Source organism: Taudactylus pleione, unplaced genomic scaffold (assembly GCF_031769625.1).
Source record: "Taudactylus pleione unplaced genomic scaffold, aTauple2 ptg000093l, whole genome shotgun sequence".
Classification (NCBI taxonomy): Eukaryota; Metazoa; Chordata; class Amphibia; order Anura; family Myobatrachidae; genus Taudactylus; species Taudactylus pleione.
In genome coordinates, this window is record NW_028284495.1 from 41474567 (window position 1) to 41489957 (window position 15391).

The following is a 15391-nucleotide window of genomic DNA, read 5'->3' on the forward strand; positions in this document are numbered from 1 at the left end:
AAAAACAACACAACACAACATACCAGGATAAGACAGGTGTCCACCAATGAAAATGTCCCAGAGCGTCCAATTCCCGCACTGCAATGTACAACGGAGGGCCCATATTCAGGATCAAGGGAACCAGAACTGCGTACTTCAAATAAGAAGTCTAAGAATGAGCCCGGGGATTCTGGTACTCCAAAATCTGGCCACGTGGTATAATGGAAATGGAAAATTTCTCTGGATTCTGTGGTCTGAAGCATAAAGCATATTAGAATATGCTGAATACTGGAATGTTATGAGTTTACTAGTGCTCCTATGGAGAAACAACAGCAAAGAGTAAACACTGTTTAAATACTATAGAAAAAGCCAGTAGCATAAGGTCAGAAGAACTTACATTGATATTTTGTAACTTTAACACCCGAACTGTGTAGTTAGATTTAATATCTTCAGACAAAAGCTCCACACACAGCCCTGTTTCCTTAAAGAGCAGTATTTCCTCCTCTGGAGTAGGCCAGTACTGCGCACATTTCACCTGTATCAGTAGATAAATATTAGCATAGAAATTACCTAAGGAAAAATGTAGCAGGTCTAAACCATTCCTGAAAAGAGGTCTCTGTATACAGGAAGCCTGGAAGGGCCTCTTAAATGTGGCTTGAGATCTTAACCTATACTGAAAATGTAACTGTTAAACCCACTCCCCAAGTAACAGATTGGAAGGGTTTATTCAGCCACAGGTAAATTTACAGGGGTTCATTTTCCTTCCAGACTACAATTGCATTTCACAGCTCCTGATACTTCCATGTGAATTGGTGGTTTCAGCAGCCAACCAATGGGGTAGATTTACGAAGCTTTCTAAAGCGGATAAGTGGACGTGTTAGACATAGCAACCATGGTTACAATGGGCCAGGGCGTTCTATGTCGCCCTCGCATCCTAAACCTGTGACGTCATGATGTCACGCCTAGGGGCAGGAAGTAGAGTACTGCTCAAAGAGTCCTAAGGTTAGGGCTGCGCAGGCTGCCTTAGCGCCACTTGGACTCCATTCCAGACACCCTGCAAGCCACATGCTAGTTCCGTGGGGCAGCAACTGTTCTGTTCCAAGGCCCTGTGCAACGGCACTACTCGCACAACCCTGCTATGGGCAACTGATCCAATTGCCATGTATAGAAGGTTTGCTAAATCTCCCTCCACAACTGCTACAGGCACAAGGTTTCAGCAACTATGAAACTCAAATTCCTCCTGTCATCTACAAAAGAAGAACTCACTGCAGATTGACCAGTGGTTATCTCCTGAATGGTAGGGGTCCTAAACAGGGGCAAAGGCTAAACAGTCTTAACAGCCAGTATGGGTGACATTTCCTTTAAGGCACCACTTTTATAACATTGTTGTAATAATATGAGATATGGTAAGAACTTACCCTTGTTATCTCTATTTCTACGAAGTCCATAGGGTTCCACAGGATACCTTGGGGTATAGGTGTGACGTCAGTCGCAGGGCACCAAAGAGTTAAGCTTTCAGCCTCCCAGGATGCACTAGGTCCCCCTCCTATACCCCGCCCCCGAGCCAAGGCACCTCAGTTAGTTACCAAGCCATAGGCCGGAGGAGGAGAAGGAAGAGAGAGAACAAAGATCTGGACACATACAAGAATCACATTCTCACCAGAGGGAGACGGAAAACCGGTGACCAGAGCAAAGCCCATCTGCAGCACAGGTGCGACAGGGCGGGAGTCCTGTGGAACCCTATGGACTTCGTAGAAATAGAGATAACAAGGGTAAGTTCTTACCATATCTCATATTTTCTACTTCAGGGTCCATAGGGTATCCACAGGATACCTTGGGGATGTCCCAAAGCAGTATCCTTTAAGGGTGGGGACGCTCCTGTGCAGAAAGGAGAATCCGCCGCCCGAAGGAAGCATCCTGAGAGGCGAAGGTGTCAAACCTATAATACCTCACGAAGGTATGGACAGAAGACCACGTAGCAGCCTTGCAGATCTGAACTGCCGAGGCACCACGTCGAGCTGCCCACGAAGGACCCACAGACCTAGTGGAATGAGCCTTCAGAGAAGGAGGGACCGGTAGGCCTTCATGAAGATAAGCTTCAGAAATAGCCATACGGATCCAGGCTGCCAAAGTTTGCTTTGAAGCAGGCCAACCCTTTTTACGGAAGCCAAAGAGGACAAACAAAGCGTCCGACTTCCTAAACGAAGAAGTGCGGTCAACATAAGTCCTTAAGGCCCGCACAACATCCAAAGAGGCCTCACCCACGGAAAGACCCGGTGAGTTAAAGGCCGGAACAACTATTTCCTCGTTAATATGAAACTGGGAAACAACTTTGGGAAGAAACTCGGGCCGAGTGCGGAGCACTGCCCTGTTCCCATAAAAAACCAAGAAAGGGGGTCTACAAGAAAGAGCCCCTAACTCAGAAACACGTCTGGCCGAAGCAATGGCCAGAAGGAAAACAGTCTTAGCTGTCAGCCATTTAAGATCCACTGAGCCCAGTGGTTCAAACGGCGGTCCTTGGAGAGCCCTCAGGACCACAGCCAAATCCCAAGGCGCCACAGGTGGAACAAAGGGCGGCTGAATGCGGAGAACACCCTGCATAAAGGTGCGCACATCCGGGATTGTAGCAATCCTACGGTGAAACCAGACAGATAGGGCCGAAACCTGTACCTTCAAAGAAGCAAGGCGAAGCCCATGATCTAGTCCCGCTTGCAGGAAGGCGAGAATCCGAGACAGACGAAACTCCCGCGGTGCATAACCTCTCGGTCGACACCACTGGAAGAACGTATGCCACACGCGATGGTATATCCTCGCGGAAGACGGTTTCCGAGCTCGTAACATGGTACGCACCACAGAGCTGGAAAACCCCCGGGACCTCAGCATGGCCGTCTCAACAGCCACGCCGTCAAAGACAGCCGAGTCAGGTCCGGGTGAAGGCAAGGACCCTGAGACAGAAGGTCCGGTCGTAGCGGCAACCGCAGAGGAATGTCCACGGACAGACCCTGAAGGTCTGAGAACCAGTGCCGTCTGGGCCACGCGGGAGCTATCAACAGGAGCGTCCCTCCTTCCTGTTTGAATTTCCGGATTACCCGTGGAAGAAGGGAGACCGGAGGGAACAGGTATGCGAACCGGAACGTCCACCGGACGGACAGAGCATCCATCAGAGACGCCCCTTCGTCTTTTGTGCGAGACCCGTACACCGGCAACTTGTTGTTGTGCCGGGACGCCATGAGGTCGATTTCTGGAAGACCCCACCTGTCCACCAGTAGTTGAAAAACGTCCGGGTGCAGGGACCATTCCCCCGGATGAACGTCCTGGCGACTTAGAAAGTCCGCCTCCCAATTGAGCACTCCCGGGATGAAGACCGCTGATATGGCCGGAAGATTGCGCTCCGCCCAAACCAGGATCCGAGAGACCTCTACGAGAGCCGCCCGACTGCGAGTTCCTCCTTGCCTGTTTATGTAGGCCACGGTGGTAGCGTTGTCCGACTGGACCTGCACCGGGCGACCCTGGAGAAACCGCTGTGCCTGCTGGAGAGCATTGAAGACCGCACGGAGTTCCAAGATATTTATTGGAAGCTCCGCTTCTGTCGGCGTCCACCTGCCCTGGAACAAGTGTGGACCCGAAACTGCTCCCCAGCCCCGAAGACTGGCGTCCGTTGTCAACAGGACCCAATTTGGAACCCAGAACGGACGTCCCTTGTTGAGGTGGGTCGTCTGTAACCACCACGTAAGGGACAGGCGAACCTCCTGGGTGAGCACAATCGTCTGGGACTTCAGAGACTGAGTCAGCCCGTTCCACTTGGACAGGATCAGGTGCTGCAGAGGTCTGGAGTGAAACTGGGCGTATTCCACCATGTCGAACACCGACACCATGGAGCCCAGTAACCTCATCGCCGAGTGTAAGGACACCCGGCGGCTGTGCAGACAACTGCGCACCCTTGACTGTAAAGCAGAGATCTTGTCCTCCGTCACGAAGATCCTTTGCTGTCCCGAGTCCAATAAGGCTCCAAGATGCAGAATCCTCCAAGACGGGATTAGAGTGGACTTCTGCCAGTTGATTAGCCAGCCGTGCCGTTGCAGCAGTGCAATGGTCAGGTCCAAGTGGCGTAACAGGAGCTCTGGAGATCCTGCCACCAATAACAGGTCGTCCAAATACGGCAACATGCGGACTCCCTGCAGCCGCAGAGAAGCCGCCATGACCGCCATCACCTTGGGGAAAACACGTGGTGCTGTTGCCAGGCCAAAAGGTAACGCCCGAAACTGGAAGTGGTCGCTGCTGATTGCAAACCTGAGGAACTGTTGATGGCGCCAAAGAATAGGGACATGCAGGTAAGCGTCCTGTATGTCCAATGACACCAAGTAGTCCCCAGGTTCCAGCGCCAGAATGATGGACCGTAGGGTCTCCATCCGAAACTTCGGGACCCGCAAAGACTTGTTGAGTGCTTTGAGGTTGAGAATCGGACGATATGACCCATTGGGTTTCTGTACCAAAAATAGATTTGAATAGAAACCCTGGCCCCTCTGGGAGAATGGAACCGCCACTATAACTCCAGCCTGGAGCATAGTGTGCAATACCTTCCGCAGCTCCGTAGCCTTGTTCCGGTCTGATGGGAGACCCGTGGTGAAGAAGCGAGCCGGGGGTCTGTGCCGGAAGGAGAGGGCGTATCCGTGGGAAACCACCTCCAGAACCCAAGTGTCTGTCGTAGTGGTCGACCAACACTGGGCGAACTGTAGCAGGCGGCCTCCCACCCTGGGATCCCCCAAAGGGAGGCCCGGACCGTCAGGCCGCAGGCTTGTCATCTGGCTTGGGGGCCGGACGTCTGGTACTCCATGCCTGCTTCCGGGGCTTGACCGATTTCTTAGGGCCAGCCTGTCGAGGAAACGACTGTGGTTTGGGCCTGCCCTGGGCCCTAGATGACCGAAAGGACGATGGTCCCGAACCAGAAGGAGCAGCGGCCGACGGGAGACAGGCAGATTTGGCTGCCGCCAGCGTGGCCACAATCTTATCCAGATCCGGACCGAAGAGAACTTCTCCGGTAAACGGCAACGCTTCCAGACCTTTCTTGGAATCTGCGTCCGCCTTCCAGGATCGCAGCCACAAGGTGCGACTAGCAGCTACCGCTGCTGAAGAAATTCTAGACACCAGAGTACTAATGTCTAGAGCCGCCTCGTTGATGTAGGTGGCCGAATCACGGAGATTGCCAATCAACTCCGCCTGATCGGCCGGACAGTCGGATTCAAAAGAAGCCTCTAATGAATCCGCCCAGCGCTCCATCGCTCTGGCAACCCAGCAAATGGCCATAGCCGGCCGTGCTGCCCCCCCTGCAAGGGAATAAGCGGACTTCAGGCAGATTTCTACCTTGCGGTCCGTAGCATCCTTAAGGGAGGACATGGATGGCATCGGCAATGTGGCACTACGGACAAGACGGGTCACGTGAGAATCCACCTGTGGAGGGGATTCCCACTTCGCAAAATAATTATCCGCGAACGGATAAGCCACCGCCAGGCGTCTCTGCGGCTGGTATCTTTTGCCAGGTTGTTTCCACGCCTCCTCTAAATGGTCCACCAACTGACCCGAAAGAGGAAAGACTGTGGCATCGCCCTTCACATCTTTGAAAAAGGCATACTTAGATTTAGCCGCTGGGGGAACTTCGTCCTCAATCACCAAGGCTGTGCGGACCGCCCGAATAAGTCCAGGAATATATACTTTGGACTTAGCATCAGCGTCCTTAGTATGGAGAGGTTCCTGATCGTAAGGATCTAGAATCTCCCCATCATCAGACGTCCCTTCGTCATCCTCATAAGGAGCGGACAGAGACGCCACCGGCCTTTTATGAGACCGCATCACAGACTCCCCTTGCAACACATCCGACAAGTGCTGTACAGAACTCGTCAGGGAGTTAACCCACGCTGGCTCCTGAGAACCCGGGAGCGGGGAAATAGGGAGACTGTGGGGTACCACCAATTGTCGTGGGAACCCCTGCATGGGTGACGACACCACAGACTGCTGGGACAAACCCATCGGAGTAAACGCGGGCTGCGGAGCTAACTGGCCCACTAAAGCTGTTAACGCCTGAGCGAAACAAGCCCAGGGCGGCTCCTGTACCGGTGCTGTAACCGTAATAGGCCGCGCCATGGACAAACACTGCCGGCAAAGGCCCTCCGCGCTACCCTCCCCCTCCGCTAACGGTACTTTGCACGTGGTACACTGTAGCCGGAGGGGAAAATCACTTTCAGACATGATGGCACCACGTATGTGACCTCTCTCACCAATTAAGTATTAAATAGGCGAGAGACCACCCTGCAGCACCGCACCGCAAGGGCTTTAGCAGAAAGAACAGGGACAGTAATAAAGCTGACAGTTTAGAGAAGAAAAGATTACAGGCAGCAGCGCTAGCACAGTCACATACAATGCAGAAAAATAACAATTCCTGCACTAACAGCGCTGATCACTCAACTACACAGACACAGGGCCTGGTAGGACACAGCGCTGCATACACAGACCTGACCACAGCGGAGGAGAGGTATGCGGGGGGACCCAGACCACGATGCTTCCTTTCAGCGCTTCCAGCAGCGTTCACCATGCGTTCTGGAGAAGATGGCCGCCGAGGAGCAGAGAGGAGGCTGGCCTGGGGGAGGAGCGCTGCCACAGGACCAGTCGGCAGCATGCAGAGAGGGCTGTGTGCAGCGGGGGAGGCGCCGGCTGTGAGACAGGGAAGGCGCGCTCCCCTGGCATGCATTTAACCCCTGGGACGCCGCAGCGCTACCGCTCTGCTGCGGTCCGCTGTCCCAGGGGGTAGTGGAAGCGCAGGTTGGTCGCCTGGCTCCACGCTGCAGCCAGTCCCCAGGGAGCCCCCTGCCTGGGGACTTAGGACCATGTGATCAGCGGGGACCCACCGCGGGACCCCGCTGCTTACCTCTGTCCCCCTTGAATCCGGCCATGGTCCGGAGCATCTGGGGTCACCGCTAGCTGTGACCCCAGACGCCCACCAGCATCCCCGGATCAGTACCGGCGTTCTGGTACCGGCGGGGTGTAGGGAAGACAGCATGGACGTCAGGACTGACTGTCCATGCTGTTAATCCAGTTGTGCAGCCACAGCTGCATGAAGAATAAGCTTCAGGGGCTCTTCTAGCCCCCACTCCAACAGGTGCACCCGACTCCGGCCGGGCACCAAACTAAACTGAGGTGCCTTGGCTCGGGGGCGGGGTATAGGAGGGGGACCTAGTGCATCCTGGGAGGCTGAAAGCTTAACTCTTTGGTGCCCTGCGACTGACGTCACACCTATACCCCAAGGTATCCTGTGGATACCCTATGGACCCTGAAGTAGAAATAGGAAATGTGACTTCCATATTAAGACAGTATGCCATTAAACCATACTTGCCAACTCTCCCTGATTGTCAGGGAGACTCCCTGAAATAGTAGAAATCTCCCTGTCTCCCTGATTGCACCTTACCCCCAATTATGAAGCTGTTATCTAAAAAATAAAACTGAGATATATACATTCAGATGGGATCATTAGTATTTTCCTGCATTGGTTATAAGACACAATAATCCCTATGGCTACATGTATTTTCTGGAAAGTATCAGTGTATTTTCATCAACAAGTAGATCTTACAAACTGCTTAGGGGCTCATTTACATTTGAATGTAAGTCACTGTTATGGCACGCCTCTCAGATGTAGCAGTACACGCCCACTTTACCGCCGCGCTCATAGGTGCTGCTTTCACAATCTCCCTGAAATGCTTTTTCAAAAGTAGGCAAATATGCATTAAACTGCTCTATACATGTTAAGGCAGAATGCCATTAAAATGCTTTCAACATATTAGGACAGTACACCATTAAACTGCTGTATACATACCGTTTGAAGCTAGCCAGGCACTAAGTGAGTTATTTTATGTGCATTTAGGATTCATTTCCAACATTAACTAGTACATGTCAAGGCCCCAAAGGGTGATATTTATGACACTGGTGCACAATCTAAGACCAGGAAATACTGCTACAAAGAGACAGCAGATGGAGATATGAAACTGACTGCATCTGGTAGATCATATGACTTCATTTCTGAGAAAAACACACTGAGCTGCATACTCACCGCATCCTTCTCTATGATTCGGTTAAGCATGACAATTGCTTTGCTTTTCTGCTGCCAGACCATTAACCAGAAATGACAGCAGGTATTGGTAAGGGGGCCCTGTTGGAAAGAAAAAAAAACAAATGATGAAATAAAGGTTACCGTTAATTACCCTCTCTAGTCCCAAATTAAACAAACTTTAATTTTAAGTAAAGTTAAGCCTGCACAAATGAGAAGTACACTTTTGGAGGTACAAACAAGCACATTCCTTACATAGGAGATTCTTCTGCAGCTTACACCACCGAAGTCTTTTAGGTCAGGATTCCACTGACCACCAGATAATGGAGAGCTACAATTCTGTGTCTTATCTGCATCTGAAATTAACTTATTCTAACACATGATATATGTTCAACCATTGTACAGAAGAACTACTGTAAATACACATCATCACAGCAATTGTAATACTGCAAATAAGAAAATAAAAATTACCATGTTTAACTAATTTTTATTTAAAAAAAATAAAGATTTCTTTAAAACAAAATAAGCTTTAACTTTTGATTTTTAAAATAATGGTAAGCTACCAAATAACCTTCAAAAGTACCACATTTCACAATAATAGGCTAAAGCAATATAATTTGTGAAAAAAACACAACACCTCCTATCTATAACAACATATCAGCAAGTATTTACAAAAAGTGTTATAAAATAGCAGGAAGGAGCTGGGAGCAGTAAGTGAAGACTATGTGGGTCCATATGACCCTAGCATGGCTGGACTGCAAATACTAGAAGGGCCGATGGCCAGATGGGCCGGTCTGGCCGAGCTGCTCCACCTCCTGATGCTCTGCTGGCTTACTGGTGCATATTGCGAGGCCGTGCGTGCTACAAGGATAATCAGAAGAAAAGCTCCCCTGAAGTCCAGAGAGAATAGCTCCACGTCACGTGACAAAAAATGCCCCATGTGACCATCCCTGAGACTCATGGGATAAGGAGTTTCACATATGTAAACAAAACGTTATGTGCTCTAATGGAGCTATTCTCTCTGGACATCAGGAGAGCCTTTCTTATGATTATTGTCCATTATGATTAGAACATCTAATAGGGGTTGTTTATGTGAAGTTTCACTGAGTACCTAGGTGTACATGCTTCTGCGTTGCAGCGGACTTCCGGGTCACATGGATTGTCATGTGACGCGGGTGTATGCTGGTACGTTGAGCATGAGAGATAAATATGCCTTTTTTCTTTAGATGTGTTATGTGACATGTAGGATTTTAGATATATTTATTTCATAAACATTGGACAGTTGATGACTTGTATTTTGTATTTAAAATTGTAATCATGATTGATTGATTCACACATGTGCCACTTGTTTCTTGATTGAGAACCACATATATATGCCGCTATGGATCACTTATGGATATGCTCCTGAGGAAGCTGGATGTATTCCTAACCTTCAAAACGCGTTGAGCCTATAGACCCGGTGATATTCCTTCCTTGCTGGCAGCATTCACCTATTTGGACTTTTAATCCCTGTTTACTTTGGCATCATCATTCTTCTCCGGTGGAACACCACAGCCCTGGATTAATACTGCAATGGCCGCTGCATGCCGCCAAGGACTGTGACAATCTCGTGACCTATACTGGTAATTTCATCAACTAAGGGACATTTTAAGTCTTACCATTTGATTCACCCAGCACATGACTGTTATTTCAGGAGGGAGTATCTATCAAGGAACTTACTCTTGGTTCTTTCACATCATTATTGGTGACATTTTAATATGTATTATAATTTCATTTATACATCTCTGATGTTTTTTGAGAATTATTGTAATTGATTTTATTAAATTGTTGTTTTTTATGATATCAACTGTCCATTGGTATTTTTGGCATTAGTGCTGGTATCTTATATATTATTTGTCTTGATTAAATGATTATGCTGGGAAAACAATGGCGTCATTAAGCCCCACCCCCCAATGATAACTGCATACATTGTTATAAGCCAAAAAATAGGGGAAAGAACATTCAAAAAGTACTGTATCTATCAATCCTAGCACCCACAGGCTTGGGTGTACCCTCTTTGAAATGACTTTAGAAATCATTATGATGTCCAACAATAGAGGAATATTTCCCCAACCCTTCAATAAACTCAGGGGCACCTTTAAAGAGGAGAGGCCCCGTTTCAAATGATGTGGCCCATTTGTGATTATTGCCTGGGGAACACCTGCACTGCAGAAATCGTAGTAGAGACGGAAGGTGGGGTAGGACACTTTACATGCACAATCTCGCTCATCATGGCAAATACACTCTTGGGAGCGCCTTCATTTGAAAGATGGGAGTATCTTCTTTCAAACAATATGCGCTCTCAATAGTTCTGGTCTAACATACCCTATACTACAGGAAACATTAATTTATCCAGAGAAAGTGGGAATTTTAATGCCCAGACCTCCCCCCATCCTGGCATCAATAAAAGAGGGGTTCCTTAATTCCATATTATATCTACCTATTTTGTGTGTTTCATTCAAATAAATGAAAAAAAAAAAAAAAAAAAGGAATAAAATGCATTTTAATTTGACCTAACCTAAGTATACAAGCTGGCCTTTGGCTGCTTTGGAAAGGTGGAATAATGCTTGTGCAAAAACTTCAAAGTATTTCTTGTTGGTGGTATAAAAGAATAAAAAATACACACATTTACTTTTAGTTCACTTTCTTGCAATTTCAATAAGAAAAAAAAAGCACTTTTGGCCATTTTGCAGAGACTAGTTTTGCTATGTGAGGAGAAATATGAAGACTAATGCTATTTTCTGGAAATTGAAAGACACTTGAAAAAACAAATTTTTTTCCAGTCTTCAGCTGTGCTAGGGAGTTAGATTACTGCCCCAGTGTAAACTTCTCAGCACACTTTGTGCAGGTAAATGACTTCTGAGACACCTTAGAGCCCCTTCCAGCCATGGTACATACAGACTCCACACAAACAACAGTAAAGCATAGTGGAAAAGGACAGGTAGAGACTAAGATAGGTTTAGAGGCAGGAGAGAAGGGCTTAGATAAGGATAACTTGCCCTAATAGCGCTCCTAGCAGTGCTAAAAAATGCTAGTCATTAATAACAAGCAACCACTTTCTGCCATAAATGCTCTCCTGACAAGCCTAAACCCCACTGTTCACTTACAGGTTTAGGTCAGGCTATCAGTCTCATGCAGCAGCAATTTTCTGATTGCAGCAGTCCGTGTCCTCCATGTAATGGCCGCCAGCACGCGTCAGAGAAGCGATGAGGCCGCTGGGAGGAAGGAGCAGGACTCCGGAGTTAGGCTCCGCCCCCTGCCATGGCGCTTAACCTGAACTGTGAAGCACGCTGTGTGAGGGAGACCTCACACAGAGAATGATGCCGCTTGGCTGCCCTGCTACTCAGAGCAGCCTGCTGCTATAAACAACACCGCCAATGAACCTGGCTACCCCAATAGTTGGGGAGCCAGGTTATACTCACGTAACCGCCTCCGTTGCCGGTGGCGGTTTGACTAATGGAGGGCCTCAATGCGCGCTGCACGCAGCGGCATGCAGAACCCCCTTTGTAGAGGCAGTGGTCGCTGTAGTCGGGGACCCCAGACGAACTGCGAGTGGGTCCCCGCTGCCTGTCCTCTTGCATACATTTCTTCAGCGCAGCAGCGCTACTAATAAAACTAAAGACATAACCCTTAGGAGAAGTGTATAACACTACCAGCTACCCTCGGGCACAAACTAAGACTGAGCTTGGAGGGGGGTATAGAGGGTGAGGAGCTAGTCACATTTTTAAAATTTAAAGTGCCAGCTCCCACTTAGCACACGTCTATACCCCAGTGTCATGAAGCCTCCTGTGTCCCCTAGTGGATGAAGGAGAAAGTAAATTTATTGGTGTTCGACTGATTTTCCTTGCGATATGTTCTTCTGCTTTGCTCTCAGTCCATACACCAATAGGAGATACTTCTGCTTACATATAAGGCTGTCAATAAAACTACATCTTCGCTTATTTTAACATTCTCCCAACTTACCCTATCCGCTCTGCACAAGATCTGCGTCACTCATCCACATTCATTACCTGCTCCCAAACTTTCAAAAGACTCTGGGCCTGATTCAGAGCCGGACGCTATTTGCGCTCGCTCGTTCAGAAAAAGGGGCCGGCTATTTAAATTGAGCGCTCGCTCTTTGCGGTCTGTTGACACCTCTATGTCTGAGCGAGCGAGCGAACGAAACATGCGCTCGCTATTTTGAAAAGACGCCCCCTGGCAGCTCGCATCATACGTCATCTCCGCTATTTATTAGATTAATCGAGTATATCGAAAGGCATCTGAACTGCTCGCAGTGCTTGTGGTAGGATTTTCCTACCGCAATCATGCGAACAGTTCAGGCTAAGAAACAACCAAGTGACGTGGTCGATGACGCTGCTTTGTTAATTATGCACACCCTTAAAACGCCCGTTTTGACCTTTTGGCACGCCTGCGTTCGGATCACCACTCCCCGTTTTCAAGCACCTTCCCCTGTTACCACCCACAAACGCCTCATCTTGTCACTCAAATTAGCAGGCACTCGCTATTTTGCGAACGCTCAATTTCCGACCGCAATGACTGGTTGGCGCATGCGCATTACGACCCATACGCATGCGCAGATGTGCGAACATCGCTGGGAGCGAACGAGCGGCCGCTTACGAGCGGCTCTGAATCAGGCCCTCTATGCATATATCTTGGAGGCAAGAGCAGATTGCTGTGCAACACAACTGTTTGCACCTAAAAGTACACTGAAACCAGACAATGACAACCTTCATATACAGACAAGGAGGCACATGGTGATAGAGATAAACACTCATATCATGGGTAGAGAACAATCTAAGGTTCCACACCATTATTGCAGCAGGAGGGATGGTATGCAGTGTAGGGGAAAGCGGGGCTTGTTGTTACAAAAATACAGACATTCAAATATCTCAAAAATCTTTAAATCACAGCCAAACAGAAAAATTTACAAACAAAACTGTATTCTTTCTTCTATTTAATTGGGTGTAAGTTACATCCAATAATTTTCAACAATGAAAAACATGTTTTTCCAGAACAAAAATAATTGTTACAATCTGCCCCCACGGGGGGTAAGTTGTTACCAATAAAATAATCTATACAAAATCTTAAAACAAAAAGTGTTCAATAGAAAACTTTGTACGTTTATCACAAAATCACATTTGCCATATATTTAGTATATGGGGCCATATTCAATGAGCGTCGAAAAGCCATTTCCGGCAAAAAAATTTCGCCGGTGACATAATTTTGGCAGCGGAAACTTATCCCCATATTCAATTGTGGTGACTTTTCGCTGGTACGGAAACACAATGCGATGTACCCGGCGGAAAAGTTTTGCCTATTGTTGAAAAAAAAAAAAATGCAAAATAGCAGTTTTGGGGTGCAAAAGGTGGGGAAACCACCCTGCACCCTTAGGACAGGTCCCCATAGGTAAACTGCATCAAAAAAATACTAAAAAAAATGAAAACACCACCCCAAAAAATGACTTTGAAAAAGGGGGCAAAAAAGTCCAAAGTTGGGGTACAAACTTAAAAACTAGCGACTATAGACTTTGGGGGGGTCTGCAAGTATGGGGGGGTTTTTCTTTTATTGCAGGTGCGTTTTTCCAAAGCTCACTTTTGCGATTTTTAACCATGCTGGCACCTATTTTCATGTACCCCAAATTTGCTGGGACTAGTTTTTATACACCAAAAAAAAAATGCTAAATGCTCTTCTTCACCACTTGTGCAAAAACGCAAATTAGCAGCTATTGAGAGCATTTAAGTACCCCAAATAGCTTCTGCAGGGCTATTCGGGGGCATCTAACATGATCCCCAATGTTCGTGCATTTTTTGGGGGGTGTCAGGCTGATTTCCCCAAATCTGTCAGCATTTTTCACCTGATTGCGTTTCGCCGGGTGCCGTTTTCGCCGATTTCTAATTGAATATGGGGATAAGCGGGGACACGCGCAATACTTACGCAATGAAAACCAGCGATGTTGCCGAAAAGTCCGGCATGCGAAAAGTGCGGGACTTTTCGCATCGAATTGAATATTTACCACAGTCTGATGGCAATGACACTCATCACTGAGTGGTCTAATCCATTTCAATGATGTTAAAATTTTTATTAATCTCAATGGTAACATATTGTAAATGCAATGATGATGCAGTTAAGAAGCGTATACATATGCATTTGGGTTGAATAATATGCCTTCCAATTTTGACAGACTTTGGTTATAAAAATAAATAAATAAAACAGAAGTTACTAGAAAATAAATGGTGTATCTCTAATTTTTATTAACCTTTATAAAAAACAAAAAACAAAAAAAGGTTTTCTAAACTATATTTTAATTTTATCATAGCAGTGTGGGTTGTTATTATATTTTGATATACACCTAAATCCTCATCAACATTTAGTACTCATCAAGATGGCTCACAGAGCCATATAAGTAGTAAAGAGTCTTTGTTTGCTGAAAAGATTTCAGCACACACCCGACATTTCCATCATAATAGTGGTGGCAAGATATCTGGCCTAAACCATTGAGGCATCCCCCCCCATTAATCCAATAAACCACAGCTGTTCAGCACTGAATCTGGTCCTCTGGTGAACAAATCTGTGCATACACTTTAGCAGCCTTGGAAATGTGAAGGCCCCCATACATCAGAGATTGATTGCAGCAATCATGCAATTTGCAATCGATTGTGTATAAAAATCTTTCCCTTTCTCAATCGATTGCAAATTGCACGATTGCTGCAATCAATCTCTGATGTATGGGGGCCTTAAGAGTCTCCAAAAGTAGTATTCACTATACACTTACTTGTGTAAGAATATAATTTCTTTGGGCTTCTTCAACAACAACAAGACTTGCATTGATGTAATCATTTTCCACGTTTTGAAGTTTGACACGACTATGGTCATCTGCAAAAATAAAATCAAAATTGCAGTTACTTAAGAGACATATGCTGGCCACACACTTAGCAAGATTTTACCCGATCTGGCCGATTCCGACACATTGGAAGGACAGATCGTGTAAAATATGGCCAAATCCTGAGTAAATCATGAGTCCCCACTCACGATGCGATGTGCATCCCCGCTGGTTGCACATCGCATCTTCAGATCTGCCGTGCAGTAGGGCAGATCTGACAATCTAGGACACGATGCACTGTGAAAGTCTGGATGCAGGAGAGATCGTATGAAGATTGGACACCAAATTGTGTGCAGATTGTGTGCAGAGCTGCCGGGGAGAGTTTCAAGGGAAATCGTAGACAAATCATACACATCGGCTAATAGTGTGCAGATCACCATGTGTGTGGCCACCTTTAATCT

General features: G+C 47.2%; 1 protein-coding gene across 1 annotated transcript in view; it reads right to left on the reverse strand.

Moving 5' to 3' along the window:
• PTPN2 (protein tyrosine phosphatase non-receptor type 2) overlaps positions 1-15391 on the reverse strand; it is a 98534-nt gene that overhangs the window by 18493 nt on the left and 64650 nt on the right. Inside the window, exons 3-6 of the mRNA XM_088469723.1 lie at positions 14883-14983; positions 8075-8173; positions 377-514; positions 24-233 (exon numbers count right to left, since the gene is read on the reverse strand). Coding sequence (XP_088325849.1) covers positions 24-233; positions 377-514; positions 8075-8173; positions 14883-14983 — 548 coding nt within the window. The remainder of the gene's footprint in view (positions 1-23; positions 234-376; positions 515-8074; positions 8174-14882; positions 14984-15391) is intronic.